Here is a 22,068-nt window from a genome sequence, read left to right as displayed (position 1 = left end):
CCCTTGGCTGTGTCTCTTTCCCTGGCCTTCAGTACCTACCCCAGGAATCCCATAGCATTGGTCCTTATTATCTTTGCACACATAGAGTCCCTTGACAACTCTGCATTGCCTGTAGGTATATGTGGCTGCAAGAGGATTCTTAGGGAATGAGTGATTTCCTGCCTCAGGACTAGCATTCTTGTCGCAACTCTGTAGTGGCTCCATCTTTGCATTGTCAAGATGCTACATATCTACTTGCCATTGGTCTGTGCTTTGAGGCTTCGAGTCTGGCCTTGCCGTTGCTTTTCTACTGACGGCCATGACAGACATTACTAGCCGATCGTTGATGAAGGGCTCACTTGGGGACCCTGCTTAGCCTAGGCCTCCAGGCCCTCATTATGGATTAATACGCTATACAATAAGATGGCAGAGTTAGAACCCCAGCGATGTCTGGCACTGGTCTGTCTTTTTTAAAGACAATCTTCTTGAGGTATAATGGGCTCAGTGGGAGGGAGATTACTGCTGATTGTTAGTGGTTACCTTGGATGTGAGAACAGATCAGGAGGCGTGAGAGTCACAAGCCTGGGTGTGCTGCCCATTCAAATAGGCCACAGAGGGGCTGAGACACACAGGGCATGGCAGACACTCAAAGACATACATGCAGACTGAACAGTAGATGCTGACTCCCTCCTTCTTCTTTCTTTTACCCCTTCTTTCCTGGCTAGTGGCCAAAGCCTACTTCATTCCCTTCGTGGAAGCCTGCTTTCAAATAGGCTAACCCTCTGACTTGCCTCCTCTCCCACATACCAGTCCTAATGGCCTGGGGGTGGGGGTGGGGGTGGGTGTGGGTGTGGGTGTGAAGGAACGTAAGCTTTGACAGGGGTGGGCATGGAGGCCTGAGATGAAGGCTTGACTCCACCTAAATCAGCTGAGCACCTGGCTAGTTGTAGGCTCTTTCTGAGCCTCAGCTTCCTTGTAACAGTGTATGTCTAACACATTGGGAAATTACACAAGGATGTGGGTGAAATACTCTTAGCTTGGTGACAGTAGTACTTGATACAGAGGCGCAGGCAGGCTGATGGGCACCAGCTTGGAAGGCTGATAGAGTTCTCTAACTTTCGTTCTGGTAGGGAAGGATGATGGACAGCCAGGTTCTGTCCCACTTCCAACATTCAATCAGATATGACCACTTGCTAATGAAAACAGAGAGGGGAGGGTGAGTGAAAAAAAGTGTTGGCCAGCACCAGAACTGAGACCAGCCAGCTGTGAGGCAGACAGGGGGGCTTTGTAGGCAGGCCGTTTTACAAGGCAGCATTCATCATGGGCCCTCCCTCTGATGGCGGCCCCTGATTAGATGGGCTGCCCATCCGGGGCTTTCACCAGCTGCTTCCTAACACTCTCAGCCAGCTCTTTAAGACTTGATGGCTCGTGTCTCACTGACTTTGTGAACATTGCTTGATGGCTCTCACACACTAGGACTGGATCCTATGGCAAGTCCTGGCTCTGCCACGGCTCTGATACCACCCTCTGTGGCCAGCCATCAGCCCCTGCTTCACCTGGGCCACTCACAAAAGCCACTCTTTGTTTCTTGTTGTGTAAGGGGATCTTTTGCCTTGCAGGGTGGTGGAATTCAAGAACGCTTAAGAACTATTCATTCATTCCTCCATCTAAGATCAACAGGCTTCCATGTCTGAGGAGGGAGGAGTGCTCCTTTTCCCCACAGGCTTGTTGAGGGCTCCAGATCACTTCACATGGAAATGAATATCTTGCAGAGATGAACAGGCATTCAGAGACCCATGATAAAACATCCCCAGTTCAGAAGTGAGGAGCCCAAAAGACACAATGAATGCAGCCCCTCCCAGTATAGAACTGGACAGCCCCCAAATATTCATATGAACACCTCTCCCCATTCTGTGGGTGAGAAAAACTGAGGCCCAGACTGTCTTTCCTTTTTAGTCATTAACCTGATAGAAGAGGAGAGCTAAAACTATAGCCATTCCTACCTCTTCACCAAATTTCAGGAATCTGTGACACAGCTCATACTTAAGGGGGAAGGAAAATAATCACTCAAGCAGAAAAAGCTATTCTTACCAGTTTCTGGGTGACTCCTGGGGGAGCCCACTCGTAGGTGATAGTGTCAAAGGTGGGATCTTTGCCGGTGGCAATGGGGTTGGTCATGATCATGCGGTTCCTCTTATAGATGCGGATGCCATCTCCACCCTTCACCCTGGCAGTTAGGGTGGCATACTTGGAGTCCATCAGAAGGCGCCCAATCTTCCGGTCATCCTCCAGGTCAGAGCTTAGGCAGTGCTCCTCCTGGCTGCATTTACAAGACTTGCAGATTTTCCTGGGGGACAGTGGGAACAAGTGAGCTCATCTCCCGGGAAAGATGTGCGTCAGCTCTAGCAGCAGCATCTACTGTTTTGAAAACAAGCGCAAAGTTTCACTACATTTACCTAGAAAGACTGGCAGCAGGCCGACCCGGCTCTCGGGACGGGGACTGGTACTGAGGTGACACACCTGTCTTTCTTTCTGTCTAGCTTTGGTGAACTCAGAATGCAAATACCATCAGAGAAGGTAGTGTTCCATGTTGGTTGTAAACAAGAGCTGCAATTTCCCCCTTGGTAGTTACCATGGCAAATGCTAATTTATTCAAAATGTGTGTGGCCTGTGGCCTGAACCTGGCCCCTGACTTTCTATTTACAAATAAAGTTTTATGGAAACACATGCATATTTATTTATTTGTATGCCTACCCTTGGTTGCTTTGGCACAGTTGAATAGTTACAACAGAAACCCTCTGACCTGCAAAGCCTAAAATATTTATTACTTGGCCCTTTACAGAAAAAAAAAAGTATGCTAAGTTCTCTACTCTTGAAAATCATTAAAATTGTCTCCTATGATTCATGAACTGCATAAGTTCTGGTCGAAATTCTTCAGCATACCCACTGAAGTGAGATCTGGTGGGAATCTTCTTCAGATTTGTGGACAGAAGCCAGGGGAAAGGGAGTGAACTGAGTAAAACCTTCCAGCTGGGGAGATTGATGTCCTGGGAGGGTGGTTCTGTCAGGGGCCCAGGAGGAGGAGGAGGAGGAGGAGATACATCCTGGGGATGTTTCAAGTTCACTTGAAAGCCCTGGTGCCTCTCTCTCTCTGACAATTAATAAAAGGAAGTGTTTGACTGTTTTGTGTCATGTCGTTAAGTTTTAGAACTCCAGAGAGTTCTATGGTGTGAGAAGAAAAGTGTTCTTTCCTCCCTTCTCAGACCTGTCACCATAGTTTGCTGTGCAGTGTCTCAGACGCCCCAGTGCATACAATTTAAGAGATTGTTAAGGAGAGTGAGAAATGTTAAGAACAACTACAGGGACTGGGGCAAGGCAAGGGGGCTTGGCTGAAGATGTGTGATGGGGTCAAAGCAACCCGAAAGAGCCCTGCTTGCTTTCACGTCAGGCTGTCAGAGGTATCACTGGATAGTCTTATATCCATGGTCTCTCAACTCTGATCATATCCCTCAATGGGTAGTTAGCAGTGTTGGAAGTTTTCATTATCATGATTGGGGGGCCCAATGGTCCTGTCATTTAGTGGATAGAAGCCTGGGATGTGGCCAAAAGGATCCTATAGTTCACCCCCCCCCCTCAATGGAGCATCATCAGCTCACAAATTACAATGGTGTGTGTTGGGGGGGTGGTAAGGGAGAGGAATTGAAAAGTGCATTTCATTTGAAGAGGGGGTTTAACTAGATCCTTCATGGAGCTCACAGCTGGCATGGCAGAAGGAGAGGGAAGTTTAACACAAAGCAGGAACATAGCCTGAACCATGATAGAATATGGGGTGCCTCTGCTAGCCTTAACTCAACACAGAATGTGAGTAGTTCACACGCAGATGAGAGCCCAGTGTTCTGTGGTCTGGCATCCAGAAAACGTTGAGTTAAGGAAGCTAAAATAAAGCCTACCATTTATTTAGTATCAGGCTGCATCTTGTGTGGCATGATGGGCGGAATGTTATTTGGGATGCTTGCATCCCAAGTCCACATTTGGTGAGCTGCCATGTGAGAAGAGTTAAATCTATGACCTGGAAGTTTTAAACCAGGACCACAGGAGACAAAGGACCTTAAGGGCACTGTGGGGTACATGAACAGTGGGGCACATAACTTTTGATCCCATAGGAAGGAGTCTGCTGATATGTATAAGTTAGCATCTCACAATCCACTGGACTCTCTTGCCTTTCCTTTTGAGAAGCAGGCTGAAAGTTGGTGATGGACAGGGATAGTCCTTTTTACTTGAGAGGTGACGACAGTAGTAGGGGAAAGAAAAGCACAGTGGGTTGGACACAGGAGAGCCCCAACTGTAAGCCTTTTGTGTTCCATTTGACCCCCTGATCTCCCTATATCTCACACATGGAACTGGATGTGGAGGATGCTGTGGGTCGCTGTGGTTAATGTGGGCTCTCAGGATGCTACATGAGCCTCTGGGAATGCAAACAATTTGAGATGGGGAAATGTTAACAAACATGTTCTTTGATGTTCTTTGAGATCTTGTCCACATTACTTCCCCCTGATATTCATGCTCTTCTGAATGCTGGGCACACTGCAGCACTGTGACAGATGAGGAAGATACCTTCCCACTCTACCCTAACTCTTGTCAGGTACCCCCATCGTGAGGGACACGTACACATCCCAAAAGAACCTAAGTGGCATTAAAGTGGCCCGTTTGCCTCTCTTTGTGGATAACTGGGAATTGCCTTCTATTCTGTATTAGGTAAACCTAGTTAAGTCCACTAGTTGTGGGCTTTCCTTCCAAACAAGGTTGACTGATTTAAATGACTGTTTAAGTATCTGTTGTGATTTGAAAATGAAATATCCACCATAGGCTCACATGTGGACGGTTGGCTCCCAGCTGAGGGTGCTGTTTGGAAGGTTATAAAACTTCAAGTAGAGCTTTGTAGAAGAAAGAGTGTCGCTGGAGATGGGCTTTGAAAATTTGTGGACTGGTCCCTCTTCCTGTTTGCTCTCCCTTCTGGACTGCTAATGCAATGTGATGGGCTAGCCTCCTGCTCCTGCCGTTATGCCTTTCCTGCCAAAATGGACTGTATACCTTCTAGAACTGTAAGCCCAAATAAATAACTTCTTTCTTAAAGTGCTTTTATTGGGGCATTTATCATGGTATCAGAAATAAAACTAATACAGTATCTTTAACAACTAGTTGTGAAAACTGGGACATGAAGCTGTGTGGAAAGTGTGTTTCCTTGAGATGCTGTGATATCACTGAATTGAAGCTCCTAGTAGGTCATTCTAATAGAAGATGACATGCTCTATGTAGGACCTCCAGATACAATCTATGCTTCCCAAGAAATTGACTTGCTGCTCAAACCATGGGCAGGATGACAAGGCAACATAGGGATTAAAACAATACAAAGAGGCTTCTGCTCCCAGCAAGCATAAAGGATTGAGACAGACTTGTTCTGCCTCCTTTAACAACTAGAGAACCAAACCGCATTCCCTGTTAGGATGCTGGGCAACAGCAGCCCAGGACTGAGCCTTGTACATTGAGAGAACATTTAATCCCTGTCTCAGGTACAGAGATCATCTGGCTCTATCCACTGTCCACCCAGAGTTGAAGAGATTCCTCAATATTATCTGAGGAACTGATGGAAAGAAGATTTAGGACTGGTAGGGTTGATCCGATGGATAAGTTAACTTCTCCGAAGGCCACAGTCTACTGAAATAGCTAAAACAGGAATGGATGGACCTCACTGCTGGGAGCAAGTCAACTGAAGGAGGAAGTTTTATAGGGGACAAAGGACTAGGTTGTATGACTTTCCAGGTCCCATTCCTGTAGAAGATCATGTGGGCTTCTCTGGGGAAATGAGTCAAGGAATGGGCAGAGCTCAAAAGCTCACAACCCACCATAGTACAGATGCTTAAGAGCGAGAGGTTATGTTTTACTCAGGCCCAAGTTCAAATCGTGCCATCTAATAAATTCTTCCCAATTACCCATCTTCTTTGTAATACTTGCAAAAAAAGAGAAATACTATCTAATGTGTAATGTTGCCTCAATGTTTCGATATAGAAGAGTTTGCTCATCAACAACTAGGTTGTTTTCTTTTCAGATAGCGTCTCATGTATAGTAGATAATTTTCAGCTGCAATCTCACCATGGATGTCCATATCTTAGAAGACACCTGGGGAATTTTGATCTCCATTGAATGCCCAGGCTATGATAGGAAGCTGAGAACAAACGTCTTGGTTTGCTATTATGTTCTACAGAGTGTGTTCTCCCTGTCTGTGGTGGCAGAGACAGTTACCCAGGTTGTGCCCTGCACAACTCTAGATACTGACATGAAGATTTCTAGGCCATTATATTTGTTGGCAGCCTCAATATTTTTTAGAGCCCTCAGTGATAAAAGAAGAAAGACAAATTCCAGAACTCTAGATGAACTTGACACTCCTCATGTACAGATGTGAATCACAGGTCCTGTTTTCCCACTACTGTGGACAGAATGTCTTCGTGTGTGTGTGTGTGTGTGTGTGTGTGTGTGTGGTGTGTAGTCAGAGGACAACTTTTGGTGTCATAACTCAGGTGTTGTCTTTCCTGTTAGTTGAGAGAGAAGGTCTTTGATTGCTCCAGCACTTTCAAAGGTTAGCAGTTGCCAAGGCTAGTCTTTGTGGTCAGTAAACCCTAGGAATCCTCCTACTTTTGCTTTCTTAGAGATATTTGAGTTCTGGGAAGAGAAATCAAATCCTCATGCTTGCAAGGCAAGCACTTTACTGAAGGAACTCTCTCCCCAGCTCTGCCTTTGACCTTTATTTCAAGAGTCACACCTAGTTTAAAATCCACCCCAGAGATGCTGCTGCAGTAAGGTGAGATAAAGCCCATCTTCAGACAGACCTGAGAGGAGACAGTTCTTCCCCAAAGCCATCCCCCAAGTCCATCTTTACAAAGCCATATGTTGTGGCTTGCATGCAAAATCTCTTCGATAGCCTCATATGTTTGAATACTTGGTCTTAGCTAATAGTTGTTTTATAAGGTTATGGAAACTTTAAGAGGTGAAGCTTGCTAAAGGAAGTGAGTCCACAAGAGTGGGACCTTGGAGTTTTCATAACCCAGCTCTGCTTCCTGTCTGGCCTCTGCTTCCTGTTTCACAAAGATGTGAGGAGTACCAACTGCACACTCCCGCCACCATGAATCCACCTGCCACACGCCTTTCTTTCCATGGCAGATGGTATCCCCTCCAACCGTGAGCCAAAAGAAACCCTCCCTCCTTTAAATGGCTTTTTGTTAGATGTTTAGTTGTAGCAAGAAAAAAAATCCATATAATCTTTGCTAGACCAGATAGCATCTACCTTGAAATGGTTTATGAAATGCAAACAACTTTTCCTTATCTGTGCTCTACAAGATCTTGACGACTCCACTCATTGCTGAATTGGGACAAGCAGGAAGGCCCTCATTCCCTAGCTGCTCTTCTTAGTATCCATCCTATATCATGTGAGCAAAGAGAACCACCCACATTTTTGGAAAGGACATTCAAGAAACAAAAGCAGACAGAGCCTCCTTGACCAAATCCATTACCTCCACGAATGAGGTTCAAAGCCGGAGCACATTCCCTTGCACCGCAGACAAGCCACTCCTCTTGCAGACTGCTGCTGGCCCAGGGACATCTGGAAAAGGAGACACAGAGAGGGTGTTTTCGTTCACGTTGACCTCTGGGAGACTTGGCATACCAGCAAAGGGACTGTGTGGGGCTTAAAAAGGCTCCTGATCAATATGCTGCCACTCACTGTTTACTGGGAACAGAGAAGAACATCCGGGAATGGGGCCATAGGCGTCAAGTGTTGAAGGGTGGGGTTCTGCCTAATAAAAGGCTCTACCGGGGCTCACAGCCAGGCTCCAGAGCTGTCTCCAAATGACAGTGCTGTCTGGAAAGACTGCTATGAGGGGCCATCTGTTCCTCCCTCCACTTTCATTCATTCCTTGATCTGTCTATCACTGGAATGGAATCTGCCAGAGTGTCTTTTCTCCCCCATTGCCTTCTGATTTATCGTTAGGATGTGACTGAACCAACACTACAGGCACAAACAAAGGAGCGTGCTCCCAGATGTTTATGGCTCTGAGAAGGACTTAAATATTTTTGCTAATGTACCAAAAACAATCTCATGAGCATTTGAAGTCTCTTCTGGAGGCATGGCAACACACAAGGCAGCCTTTGTTACTCATTACAAGCCCTAGGAAGCAAGCCTGCATTTGGCTGCCATTGCTGCTGTGGTTAGAGCCAGTGGCTCTTGTGGGGTCCTCGAACCAGTAATCTTGCTCACAAGCTCACCAGAAATGCAAAATTCTTAGTCAGAGCCTGACCCTGGCTACTTTCATTAGAATGCCATTTAGCAGAATTCCCAGAAATGTATTACATTAGAATTGGAGCTTTGGTGGGTTAGTGGTGGATCTGCAGGCTGAGAAATTTAACCTAGCTTTTGCCTGGGGCTTGGAGAGGGGAAGATTTAGTAGAGGTATGTGTAGTATCTTGTTCACATCAGAAGCAAGGTTCAACCTGTTAGAAACATAAAGGAATAAGCTCCTCATTTTAACAAATGCATGGATGCCTGTGCCGTGAATGAGGGCTTTAACAGTAGACTCTGTGTTCCCTGAAGAATACACAAGCCAGAAGCTATAGAGAGGGAAGCTTATACTTTTCACTCAATTTTGCAGACTGCTGCTGAGTAACAGAGCCAGAGTGCAAGCCTAGCTAAGATAACTGCTATAATTTGGATATAGCAGAAGTACAGAAGAAGGCATCTGTTAAGAAGCCCAGATGGGAGGATCAGGATGGCTTCTTCAACCAGATAACTTGGGAGTTTAGACTGCAAGGGTTGAATAGACAGAAAATGGAAAGTGGCTAGAAGAGAACCCTGGCAATAAAAGGGACTATGAAAAGAACAAATGGTTGAATGTATACTGTGGTGTGTGTGTGTGTGTGTGTGTGTGTGTGTGTGCGCGTGTGTGTGCGCGCGCGCGCGTGCACACGTGTGAAGGCCAGAAAACCATCATGAGTATTGTTTCTTCTCATTCACAGTTCACACTTTTTTTTTTGGTTTTCTTTTTTTAATTTAATTTAATTTTATTAATTACACTTTATTCACTTTGTATCCCCCTATAAACCCCTCCCTCCTCCCTCCCAGTCCCACCCTCCCTTCCCCTTCTTCATGCATGTCCCTCCCCAAATCCACTGATAAGGGAGGTCCTCCTCTCCTTCCTTTAGATCTTAGTCTATCGGATCACATCAGGAATGGTTGCTTTGTCATCTTCTGTGGCCTGGTAAGGCTGCTCCCCCCTCAGGGGGAAGTGATCAAAGAGCAGGCCAATCAGATTATGTCAGAGGCACTCCCTCTTCCCATTACTATGTAACCTACTTGGACACTGAACTGCCATGGGCTACATCTGTGCAGGGGTTCTAGGTTATCTCCATGCCTGGTACTTTGGTTGGAGTATGAGTCTCTGAGAAGACCCCTGTGTTCAAATTTTCTGGTTCTGTTGCTCTCCTTGTGGGGTTCCTGATCTCTCCAGATCTTACTATTTCCCACTTCTTACATAAGATTCCATGCACTCTGCCCAACAGTTGGCCATAAGTCTCAGCGTCTGTTTTGATAGTCTGCAGGGCAGAGCCTTTCAGAGGCCCTCTGTGGCAGGTTTCTAGGTTGCTTCCTGTTTTCTTCTTCTTCTGATGTCCATCCTCTTTGCCTTTCAGGATAGGGATTGAGCATTTTAGTCAGGGTCTATACGAAAAAGTCTTACCCTGTTCTGAACTTACAAAGCAGGCTGGGTTGTCTGGATAGTGAGTCCAGGGTATCTGTTTCTGCCTCTCCAGCTCTAGTGTTAGCAGCATGGACCACCACACTGGCTTTTGCCAGTGTGGGATCTGGGGATGAAAACTAAGGTTCTTATGCTTGTAAGGTAGGGATTTTAGTGAGTTTTCTATAGCACTCTGTTTGGTTTTAAAAGGTATGTGTCTCTGTTATTGGTGAAGCTTGTGAGAGAACCTACTCTCATGGCCAAGGTTCAGCCCAGTAATCCTTCACAGTCTCTCTCTGTCTCTGTCTCTGTCTCTGTCTCTGTCTCTGTCTCTCTCTCTCTCTCTCTCTCTCTCTCCTGCACTGGTATCTCCCTGTAGTGATATGTAAGTTCCACCCCTCGTGCACAGCAAGCAACCAACAGTCCAGTTGCAGGTGTTCAGAGGAGAGGATGTTTCTATTTGTGGCTGATTAGTACTAGAATCGTGTTATACATTTCCTCCCTTGAAATGGGTCTTACTGGGTGATCTATTCTGGCCCCAAACAGGAGATCCTCTTGCCATGGCCCTTCCCAGGTTGAAGTTACCGAGCTATGCTAAGTGTGAGCATTGAGATGGCTCAGATCACTCTAGCTGTTTTCCTGACTTGGGGGCCGTGTTCCACAGCTGTTGGCCTGTATCTGCACTTGCATCCATCCCCTTTCCTCTTCCCCTACATCTTGAGTTATATTAGTTGAAAAACAGCAATCTTTCCACACTTAATAGCTGAGTGATTCCAAGTCTACTTAATTCATGAATAAGGCTTCATTGTTGGAGTATTTTAGATATACCCAGAGGCCTGGAAAGAAGACGTTTGTGGAAGCCTTTCGTAAGTGGCCCAGCAGGCCCAAGCAGAACTGGTCTCCTAAGGAGGAGCTATTTAACAGTCCTCCCAGAAGAGGATTAGTTTTAACAATTGATCCGGAGTTGAGCCTCACTGTGGCTGCTGGCTCCTGTTTGGTTGAGAAACAGTGATGGAAGACAGTGCTGTTCCTCAGCGTTGTCAGCCTGTGATGTGGGGACCAACCTCAGTGTGCTGGATCTGACATTTACCAGCTCTGTGTGTGACTGGATGTAAGCCATTGTTCTGCCTACATTAAGCTTCTGCTTCGCAAAACTAGAAAACCACCTGGGTGCGGCTGCCTGGCTTGCTTCCCCGGCTGTATTCATGTGTGAATTGTTACAGAGTAGTACATAGCAGCAGGCTGGAAGCGAGTATCACGTGACTGAGCAACAGTGGCGGGCACCAGATGTGCAAAGCTTGCTGACCTTTAAGGTGCCAGCTTGTGCCAGATGCAACAAGAGAGTGGGCCCCTATTTCAGGGAGAAGGGTTCTGGTGAGGGGTCAGGCTGTGCTGACCCTTTGTCTTACTGGACTTGTCAAATCCCTTCTTCTTGACTCACTGGGATGATAGGAACCCAACCTACTTCATGGAGTTGCTAAGAGGGTTAAGTGAGAGGCTCCATTAGCACACACTTATAATACACTGACTACTTGCTGTTGTCATTAGAGCTTGTGAAAGACAGTTTGAATAACCTTGAATTAGTTGTTCTTTCAATGTTCTCAGGAACTTCTGGGGAACTATTTTGGGAAAGGCACACCCCATGTGTTTTTTATTCTCTATTTTCTTCTTTCTCTATTTGTTGCCTCTCTGACTAGACTTAAAAGTAAAAACCAGAGCAAACAAAACAAAATAAATAACACAGTCAACGCAGGCTCCATACTTTGTGATTAACTCATGAGCAAGGATGGTTTTAGCCTTTGTCCTTGAGAAACTCTTGGTTTTGTTCAGTTTTCTATTAAGTTTGTTGACAATCTCATACATGAATAATAAATGTATTCTGATTACTCTCTCTCCCTATCCTTTCTCATCTCTCCTCCCAAGAGGTCAATCCCCCTCCTTCCCTAAAAATCTGTTTCCCACATCACGTCATTTTGTTCTGCGACCTACAGAGTTTTAATTAAGGTTGTGCTTGCATAACCATGGTTTGGAACTATCCATTGGAGCCTTGTGTGTACACAACAGAAAATAGCGACATACCACTTCTTAGACTGTATCATCTGCTAATTCAGAAAGAGGGGTGGAGCTCTATGAGCTCTTCTCCCATCCAGAACTGACTGAAGGTTAGGCTGGTCTTATGCAGGCTCAGTATAGGTACCTGCAAATGGCTGTGCCATATCTGATAAACTCTTTCAGCAAAGCTGTTCTTAACCAAGAAAGACCACTATTTTTAGGCAAATGATAATGGACAAACTCTATCCTTAGGCCACGTAGTCATAGTTGTATAGGTATAGGAAGCAGAACTTAGCTCCCAGCCTGCCAGTGGGCCAGTTTCCATGACTCCAAAAATTCTAGAAAAGAACAATAAATGACCTTACAAGAAAGAGTTACATTTGAGCAGACAGGCCATGCATGCAACCAGCTTCCTGGCTGACTGTTCAGCACAATAAACAGTCACTTGTTCTCTGCATGCCATTCACTGGAGCCAGGCAGACCAAGTATCTTCAACACAGAGAAAATGATGACCTTGTTGATTGAGGGGTGGGGAAGGGAGTTAGCCAGAAGCAGAGCTCCAAACAAGATCCTCTGGTTTATAAACAGAACACTTCTCTGATGTAGATGCTGTTGACGGAGGCACCGTGTCTCCCAGCCTCTCCCAGCAGTTGAGAATAGAAGCTTAAGGGAGCCGCCACTTTAACAAAGGCTTCTTAGAATGCAGTGCCTAATCTGTGTTTTCTCTTGGAGGCAAGAACATGCGTTTGGACAATTGTTTTGGCTCTGGTTTGTTAGGATGTGGTACATGTAAAATAATATCTTAGAAATGAATCATTCTTTAAAGGACTTTGGTCAGTCTGGTAGCGACTGAATGTTTAAGGAGCAAGAGACAGCCTTAGGGGCTCTAGTCTCTTTTAAGCATTTGCTTTCTGGTGAACTCCTAGGGAAAGTCTGTCTGTCTGTCTCTCCATGTGGAGGCCAGAGGTGACATTGAGTACTTTTCTCTATTGCTCTCTGTCTATCACTGAACCAGTAGTTCATGAGTTTTGCTAGGTTGTCTGGCCATTGATTTCTGAGGACCCTCCTTTCTCCGTCCTTGCTTCGACACCAGGGTAACGGGTATGAGTCACCACTTTTCAGGGCCTGGCCTTTATGCTAGTGCCCATCTCGCCCAGTTCCCAGGAATTGTCTCAGTAAGAACAATATAGGGTTGAGATGAATAGGAATTTAAAATGGAGACGGCAGTTTGGAGTTGAGGATGAATGTGGGAGTTAGAAAAGAGGTGTTCTGCTCAATTTCTTTCTCCTTGTGGCACACTCATAAAATAAAAAAGTTGCTGGTAAAATGAGATATGTATGCACCATTGTTTAAAATATTATCAAAATTTTGGAAAGATGGCATAAAGATGGCTGACATATTCTTTCAGTGCTGTATAATGGCAGGAGGACACTGGCTACTGGCTACCCTGACTCCTGTATCATTCAGAGATGTCTGTTTCACTTAGCTCTAAGACTCAGTGACCCTGCGTGCTGACTTACAGTTCTTGGTCCTGGCAGACACAAATAATCTCTCTGTTTTTGAAACTTTCACCCCTAATATTGGGATTTATTACCCTGGAAGGCAGTAACTGGTTTTGTAAGTGGTCATCCATCTTGTCCTAACATTAAATTACGTACAAAGACATGGTTCCTTAAAGGGTTTTGAGCTGGTTCTAACATATTACAGGTCCTCTCTTTTAGGAGTAGGCAAGATCATGAGATCATGACAATGCTCTAGTAGTGCCAGCACATGCCCTGTGACTATTCCAAGTACTTCCTGAGGCAATATCTTCAAATGGATGCTGGATTCTATCCGATAGGGACTCTTACAAGAAAGCCCTATAAACACAAGTCATTGAGGATTACTGGTTAACCTATTAGGTTATGTAAACCCAACTCATAGGAATTTTAGGAGCGAACAGGGAGTGAGGATGAAGCTAAGTGGAACAGAGTGAGGTTATGTGATGGTCCAGAAATAGCCAGCATTACATTCTGAGAAAACAATCCTAAAACTATCCCACTACTATAAATACTCCAATAATAACAGCTTTACAATCCACCAAGTGACTTCACTTCCTTACGCATTCTTTTTGTTAACAATTAGAGCCAGCCCTTGGAGACTGCCATTATCCCTAGTCAATAGATAAAGAGCAGCTTGCCTATTCAGAATGGTCTGGAAGATAGCCCTCTGGAGGAGAAGGGCGCTTCTAAATGTACCCCTGTATGATGTCCTGTCTTTCCCAGTGATCATGGATGTAGCTAACATGTGTTGTGTCAGGCAAATCCCTAGCATTTACATACTATAATAGTTCATGAAAGAATTCTGCCAGCCTTATCAAAGAGGTACTTTTTATTACTCTCATTTCTAGATGTCAATACTGAAAATACCAAGGGTCTTCTTGAAGATCCAAGAGTATAAATAACTGAGCTGTAATATTAAACCAGGCAGGTTTTATTTTATGTATGCTCTTAGCTAATTTGCTATAAAAAATTCCACCTAGAATTCTATACTTTACACTTTACAAGTGGGGTCACATCCCGTATTTTTGTTTGGTCTTTATAATAATCCCAGGAGGAAGGCATTTTACTTATTTCCCATTTTGTTCATGAGGAATACATGTCCATAGAATGGACGGGATTCACTCCCTAGGACATAATTTACTCTTGGATCTTCTTTTCTTGGATCTTGGAGACTTCTTTTCATAATCATATAGCCCTCAGAGACCTTCAAGCCCACAAATGGGTTGGCTTGAGGCTCCGTATTTCCCATAATATCCAGAAATAACAGCAGTTTTAGTTAAGTATAGTTATTCATTACCTGCGCATACTATATCCATGGATTCAACCAACCTTGGGCAAAAAAATATTGGATAGAAGGTCTGATGAGTTGGCTCAGTAGCTAAGAGCACAGCCTTCTCTTCCAGAGAACCTGGGTCCAGTTCTCAGAATCCACATGGAGGCTCACAACCATCTGTAACTTCAGTCCCATGGGATCTGATGCTCTTCCTGGCCTCTGAGGGCACCGTGCACACATGGGGCATAGGGATACACGCAGGCGAAACACCCACATAGTAAGAAATAAATAAATGAATTCCAAAGAATTCTGGATGGAGAAAAATCTGTGTCTGTACAGATTTTTATCGTCACTCCAGAAACAATACTGAAAGTTTCTGTGCAGTATGGACCTGTGTGGGGTATGACAAGCCATCTGGTGATTTGGGGGATAGGCTCAGATTCTGTGCAAAGAGATATACTGTTTTTCTACAAGGGTCTTGGGGACCCTTGAATTTTGGCATCTGAGACAGTCCTCCAATTGGTCCCTACAAATATCCAGGAATGGATGAGTTAGGATTTAGAGTTTTCTTAGCCACATGCTACAACATGCCTCTGAGGTAGGCCTGTTGCCATGGTTCTAAAGGATTAATCTCCTAGCTGTAGCAGTAACCAGAGTGACAGCATCTGGGAACTTGTAAGCACTACTGTCTTTGGGGATTGTGTGTGTGTGTGCATGTGTGTATTCGGTGTTTGTATGCTTGTCTGTGTGTGTAAATGGTGTTTGTGTACTTATGTGTTTGTATGTGGTATTTGTATGCTCGTGTGTATTGTTTGTATGCTTGTGTGTGGTGTTTGTATGTTTTTACTTGTGTGCATGTGTCTGAATGTGTCTGTACATGTGTGGAGGTCAGAGGTTGACTTTGGACTTTTTCTCAATCTATCTTGATCTTATTCTTCGAGACAGAGTGTCTCTCTGAACGCGGAGCTTACTGATGCTGCAGGACTGGCTGGCCAGCAAGCTCCAGGGTTTCTCCTGTCTTGTCTTTATAGCACTGGGATTGCGGGTGTACACAGCCATGCATGGCCTTTTCGCATGGGTGCTAGAGATCTGAACTCAGATTCTCATGCCTGTCTTTGTGGCAAGCCCTTTATTAGCTGAGTCGTCTCCCTGTCCCTGCTGATTTTTTTAATCTTTTACCTCTAAGGCCTAGGTTGAAACCCAGGGGTTGGTCATAGGTATCATTGTATTTGGAAGCTCCCCAAAGGGTTCCATGTACAAACATGGTAGTCCTTCTTTCTCAGCAGTGTACCCTCAGCTGCTCCAACTCAGACTTTAGTCATTCAGCCCATTGGTTTAATAATTTTCTCTTATAAACCCTTGGATACAGTTGGTGGGAATACAGTTATAATACTAGAATAGTTATTATGGAAAACTGTATTTGGCTCCAAATTCTGGATCTATATGATATACATAATATATCTATATAATAATAATATATTATATATAATGGTATATATAATATCTATATATTATAACATATTGTATATAACATAATTATGTTATATATATATATTTTATATCAGCAATATATAACATATAATGGCATACAATTTATCCATATATCATATGCAATATATACAATGTATCATACATTATATATAACACATAATGTACACAATATGTGTAGATGAAAGCAGTCACTGGAGGAGATGGCTACACTCCTGTGTCTCTTGCAGCTTTATTCACAATAGCCAAGGTACTGAATGAAGCCAAATGTGCGTTAGGCAGTGGATAAATGTAGTGTGTGAACCTCTCCAGTAGGATGATATACATGTCAGCCGTAATAAAAGAAATGCCTGGGATGAGCTAGATGACTCAGTGGTTAAGAACACTTGTTACTCTTCCAGAGGACCTGTGTTCAATTCACAGTAGCCTGCAACTTCATCTTCAAGGGGTCTGATGCTGTCTTCTAACCTCCACAGGCTCTTCACACATGTGGTATACATACATACAATCAGGTACACACGTGCTCACGTGTGTGGCGCACACACATAAATTAAGAAAAAAAGAAACCCTGCTGTTTGTAATACTGCAGATGGACATGGGAGCATTAGGTTAAGTGAGTTAAGCCTGGCACAGAGAGGCATATGCTGCACAGTCTTAAGTAGGGACTCTAACATGGTCCCATAGAAACAGAGAGTAGATATTGAATGCCAAGGCCTGGGGCTGGGGATAGAGTGAAATGGTCCTAAGTTTGAGTTATGCAGTTCAAATACATTTGGGGGATTTAAGGTACAGTGTGTTGATTATAACTTTGTACTCAGAATTTGCCAAGAGAGCAGACCTTTGCTACTTTATTTTCACAAGGAAAACGGTAACTGTTGGAGAAGCTCATTAGTTGAGGGTTTCAAAACTGTCCTCAGATGTAGGGCTTCAGACACACACAGTTTCTGTGTGCTGGTTCTACTCAGTGAGATGGCCTTATATGTCAAACTTGACATGTTGACATTGGGAAGGGTGAGAATGAGAGTATGATTTTGCCCCAGACTCAACCTGTACCAAAGTTGAATGTGGACAAAGTATACTGGAAAAATGAGTGGATGAATAAAAACTAAGACATTGCAAAGGAATATTTCTTATATAGAGTAAAATAGGTTTTTTGTTCAGCATTTTTTAAAAATTGTATTTTAGAGCTAAAGCCAGTGTACATCTGTAACTTGAGGGAGGGGGAAACAGTTGGATCACAGGAGCCTTTCTGGATGGCTAGTCAAGCCTGAAGCTCCAGGTTTAGTGAGAGACCCTGTCTCAAAAATTAAGGTGGAGAGTGATAGAGAAATTCAAGCCAGTGCTACATACATGCTACAACCCCTATACACACATGTATAACACACACACACACACACACACACACACACACACACACGCACGCACACACACACACTTCTGAGCTGGAGATTCAGTTTACAGAAGGTCCTGGGTCCCCACCCAGCATCACATATAAGTGTTGATGCACATGCTGAAATATTCAGCACTCCCGAAGTATAGAAGCAGGATGGTCAGTTCAAAGCCATTCTCAGTCACAGAGGAGTTTGAGGCCAACCTAACCTAGAGATATTTTCCCAAAAATAATAAAATAGAATTTGGGGTTGGAAGAATTTCCCCACATTGTGAGAGGCACCCATCCGACCCTGAACAACTGTAGCTGGTCCACAGGATAATTTCAACAGACACAAACCATATGAAAAAGAGGGAAAACTGGCTTTACCCTGAAGCCTCCATCGGGCATGGCAACCACCAGCTTTGTAATCCACCAATTGTGATCCTAATCTGTTGCTTCAAATAAGATTTTAACAAACAACACACAAAGTTTTCCACCCATAGAATTCTAAGCACTAGATCAACATAACTAATCTCATTTTGTTTAGTCTGTGAATTTTCAGCATTACTACACAGCTCAGTGAAAGGATATGAGGGCTGAAGGGACTTATTCTCTCCCATGCTTATTAAGATGAGAATTCAAAATGCCCAATGTGGAGACTCTAGAAGCCTATGCTTATGCATCAGGGAGAAGAGAGGGAGGGAGAGGAGAAGGAGGGGAGGGGAATTGAGGGAGAGAGGGAGAAAGAGATAGGCAGAGACAGAGACAGAGAGGGAGAGAGAGGAAGACAGGGAGAGAGAGAGGAAGAAAGGGAGACAGAGAGACTCAAAGAATGCCCAGAATGCCTATTATATATCCCCTAATAAAGGCAATGTCTTTGCCACTGTGTGTGAGACTCAGCATGGTTCTAGAAGGTCCACTGTGTAGTCATTTCCCACGATTGGCTTCCCTGCCATGGTAGAAAACTCAGGTCAGATAGCCACTAAAATAAGGTGAAAGAAAGCAGCCGTTTCTATGTGTCCCCTTACCTGTTGTCATGTTCTGAGCCAGTTACCCCAAGGCCTGCTGAAGTGACTTATGGAATCCTCTAGAATACACCTGTACTCAATCATCCCATATTTGGAAAGACATGATTCTTTTGGCTATGATCTAAAGCTTTCTCCTGGTTATTTCCCTAAACCTGGGAAAGTGAGTGAGGAACAAACCAGAAGATGAACAGAGAGCAACAGTTCTTGATCCGAGAATGGAAAAGTTAAGATAGGAAAAATTCATTTTGCAATGCATTAGGGGAAAAATCTGGATACAGATGAATACTGTCATGTATATGCTAGTTTGTCTCAGATCCCTAGGTCTGTTTCTACTGGGGCACAGGGTTATCTTCCCCAGGTCGGAAGAACTGGCCAGTGGACATCCACACAGAAAAAAGCAAGTCTAGACTTACCTTATGGAATAGTGTACTGTGAATAATTTTATGGTCACCTATTATTATTATTGATCACTAATAATTAATAATATAATAATTATTATTATGACTTTGTTAAAGTCTTGTACTTTGTGGGTAACTTACTTCTTTTTTTTTTTCAGTGGTTGGGACACTTCACAGAGTGGAAGTCAGACCTTTGTCAAGACCCCAGAGGTTCTTAAATAGAAGAGTGAGAGAAGCCTTCTCCACCAGACCACTTCCCCCCAAACACTACACGTCATAAGAAAATAATAAAAAGCAGTGGCTCTCCATGCAGCTGGCAGACACGGAGCTCATTTGAGCCCAGGCTGGTTTATCTCCTGCTGAAGGGTCTCTCCATTCCCTTTAGCCTAGAGCTGGGGAGATATAGGGGCCACCATCAGCCTCAGGAAGGACAGAGGGTCTCAGTGGCAGCCTGGAGAGGAGGCAGCCAGCCAGTAACATTCCAGGGAAGGGGAAGGGCTGTGGTTTCCCTGTGTCTGGTTAGGAGGACAATTACTGCATTTGGCGCTTAAACTTGCAAGCTAGATCCATGCCAGGGAAGGTGTGAGCATTGTGAGATACAGGAAGCAAAGTCAGACTTCCTGAAAATGTTCCTTTCAGGAAAGGGCAGTTCATGTACTGTGGTAGGGATAACTTAGTTTCAGCTTCACCGAGGTAGAACTGGCAGACAGAAACTGTATGTACATGTACTAGTAATGCTGTCTTCCCGCAGAAGCCCTGGAATAGGATAAAGTGATGCTTGCTTAACCAAGGTAGAAAGTTGTATATTCCTTTTTCTTGCTTTCCTTTCTTTTTTTTTATCATTTCACTATTTTGTACTCTTAGCTCTTACATTTTAAAAGATGGGGGAAATGATAAGACTTTCAGCCAAGGCTTGGCAGTTCTTAGAAAGTCCTGAGATGTGAGATTGAAAAGGAAGTGGTACCAAAACTCTATGAAATGATCTGGAGTGACAAGTCTTCTCTCCTAGGCCTCGACAAGAGACCTTGAAAGCACATGACCTATAGGTGGTGATCAAAAGTCTCCTGTGTCTTCCGAAGATCAGGAGACTGGGGTCACTTTGACAAAGGCATTAGGGCAAGGTGCAGAGTCCCGATTCTAGTACTGTGAGATTTGTTGCTGAGCAACCAGCTGTGTGTGACAGTACATGGAAAATCCAGGAACTCGGTGGTCCAAACCCTGGACACAGACAATTTTGTTTACCTTTCTATTGGCAGGGTGCAACTGCAGAGCTGGAGGGAGAAAGGAAGCCAGCCTCCTTGGCTGCCAGCAGCTAGCTGATAGCCTATGTTTACACCCTGCAGTATCCACAGCAGGTCCACAAATCTTATTTCCGAGATACCCCACTGGATGGATGGGATAAATTTTAAAAAGTTGAACTCAGATTTTCCTTCTGGCATCAGCCGCCTTTGATCTAGCTACTAATGCTGCATGGGCTAGTGTGAAAAGTGAAATGTACAAAGCAGAGAGGGTCCTCTCATTGGTCTCCTCCTCATCCTACCTCCAGAGCAGTGGTCTCAACTTTCCTAATGCTACAGCCCCTTAATACAGTTCCTCATGTTGTGGGTGACCTCCAACCATAAAATGGTTTTCGTTGCTACTTCAAAACGAATTTTGCAGTTATGAATCGTAATATAAATATCTGATATGCAGATGGTCTTAGATGACCCCCCAAAAGGGGTGCAACCCACAGATTGAGAACCACTGTGAGGGTTTGTGTATGTGTTTGTATGGGATTTGCAAATCTGGCATAGCCCAGGTTGGCCTCAAACTCCACGCATTGTGGGAGGATGATACTGAACTTGCCTTGTCTCCACCTCCTGAGAGCTGGGATTACAAGTCTGTACACCATTCATGATGAAGTAACGCTGGAGATTGAACCCTGGACTTTTGGAGTGCTAGGCAAGCACTTTACCAACTGAACTACTATGTCCCTACCCCCAGAGAACTTTTATTTTAAGGACAAGTGTGCAGCCAGGCTAGCCTGGAATTTATGCTAGTCTCTGTCTCAGTTGTCCTGTGAACCCCAAAACAACAGGTGTAAGTCACTATACGCCACTTGGGGTTTGTTGCTGTTCTGGGAAGTGCTAGGGAATTGAATCCGAAGCCTCATGAAAGTTAGGCAAGCCCACTACCATGGATCTACATCCCTAATCTATACCCTGGCATTTTCTAATGGATCTTTGGAGATACTCCCATTCCCACAGGGTGGACATTGGCTATGGAGGGAAATCCCAGAGGTGGAAGCTGACCTTCTGTCAATTCCCAGGTGCTTCCTCCTCTGACAGAGCCCTCTCCCAGGGACCTTTTCCTTCCTTGGCTATGACTTGCAGCGTTGTAGACAATGGCACACAACTGTAATATCCTCACTATGAACCAGAAGTTGTCCGACTCCCTTGAGAATCTTATCCAAGTAGCTTGGGGGAAGTAAAGATTTAAAAAAAAAAGTCCTTTTATGGGATCCCTTTCCCCCCCACACCCAGACTTCCTAAATGAGAACAAGCTGCTGGTGTTCCCGGGCCTGATGTCTTCAGGTTTCACTCAGAGTCTAATTCATTTCATGGTTCTTAGATTTCAACTCTTCATAAACTTTGTTTCCAGTGTAAACTATAATCTTAAGGTTGGCTGTACCTGTTCATTACACCTTCCAGTTTGGCAAAACACTTGTGAATTTAGCATTGTGCTAAATGTGTTTCTATCAGAATATAATTGTGTGTGTATTCTAATTTTCAGGACAACATGCTTCTGTCTGCATTGGCCTAAGAAAGGGTGAGCTGAGAAAATCAAGCAAGAAGGTTTTAAATCTTGCCTGTCTCAGTCTTAATATTTTGATAGGAAACATGCTGTCTAAATGTGTTTTGTTGCTTGGTTATTAAAAGTCCACAGGCTTCACTATGCAAATGCCTCCTGCCTCAAACCCCAGACTTAAATTGTAGGTTAGCTTATTGACAATGAAAGCTTACACAGGTACATGTGCACGTGTGTGCACGTACACACACACATACAGAGAGAGAGAGGGAGAGGGGGAGAGAGAGATAGAAAGATGCCTAAGTCAACATCGCTGACAAAATAGCAGTGTTTTAACATGCTGCCTGCCTTTCCTGAGGTGTTTTTCTGGT

General features: G+C 44.3%; 1 protein-coding gene across 1 annotated transcript in view; it reads right to left on the bottom strand.

The window, feature by feature from the left end:
- The window catches only part of Lmcd1 (LIM and cysteine rich domains 1), a 62,266-nt gene that overhangs the window by 21,152 nt on the left and 19,046 nt on the right, over nt 1–22,068 (bottom strand). The window contains exons 2-3 of the mRNA XM_021636485.2: nt 7,545–7,633; nt 2,071–2,326 (exon numbers count right to left, since the gene is read on the bottom strand). Of these exons, the coding sequence (XP_021492160.1) occupies nt 2,071–2,326; nt 7,545–7,633 (345 nt within the window). The remainder of the gene's footprint in view (nt 1–2,070; nt 2,327–7,544; nt 7,634–22,068) is intronic.

The sequence above is a fragment of the Meriones unguiculatus genome, chromosome 5 (assembly GCF_030254825.1).
Source record: "Meriones unguiculatus strain TT.TT164.6M chromosome 5, Bangor_MerUng_6.1, whole genome shotgun sequence".
NCBI lineage: Eukaryota > Metazoa > Chordata > Mammalia > Rodentia > Muridae > Meriones > Meriones unguiculatus.
This window is presented reverse-complemented; position numbering and strand designations above follow the sequence as displayed.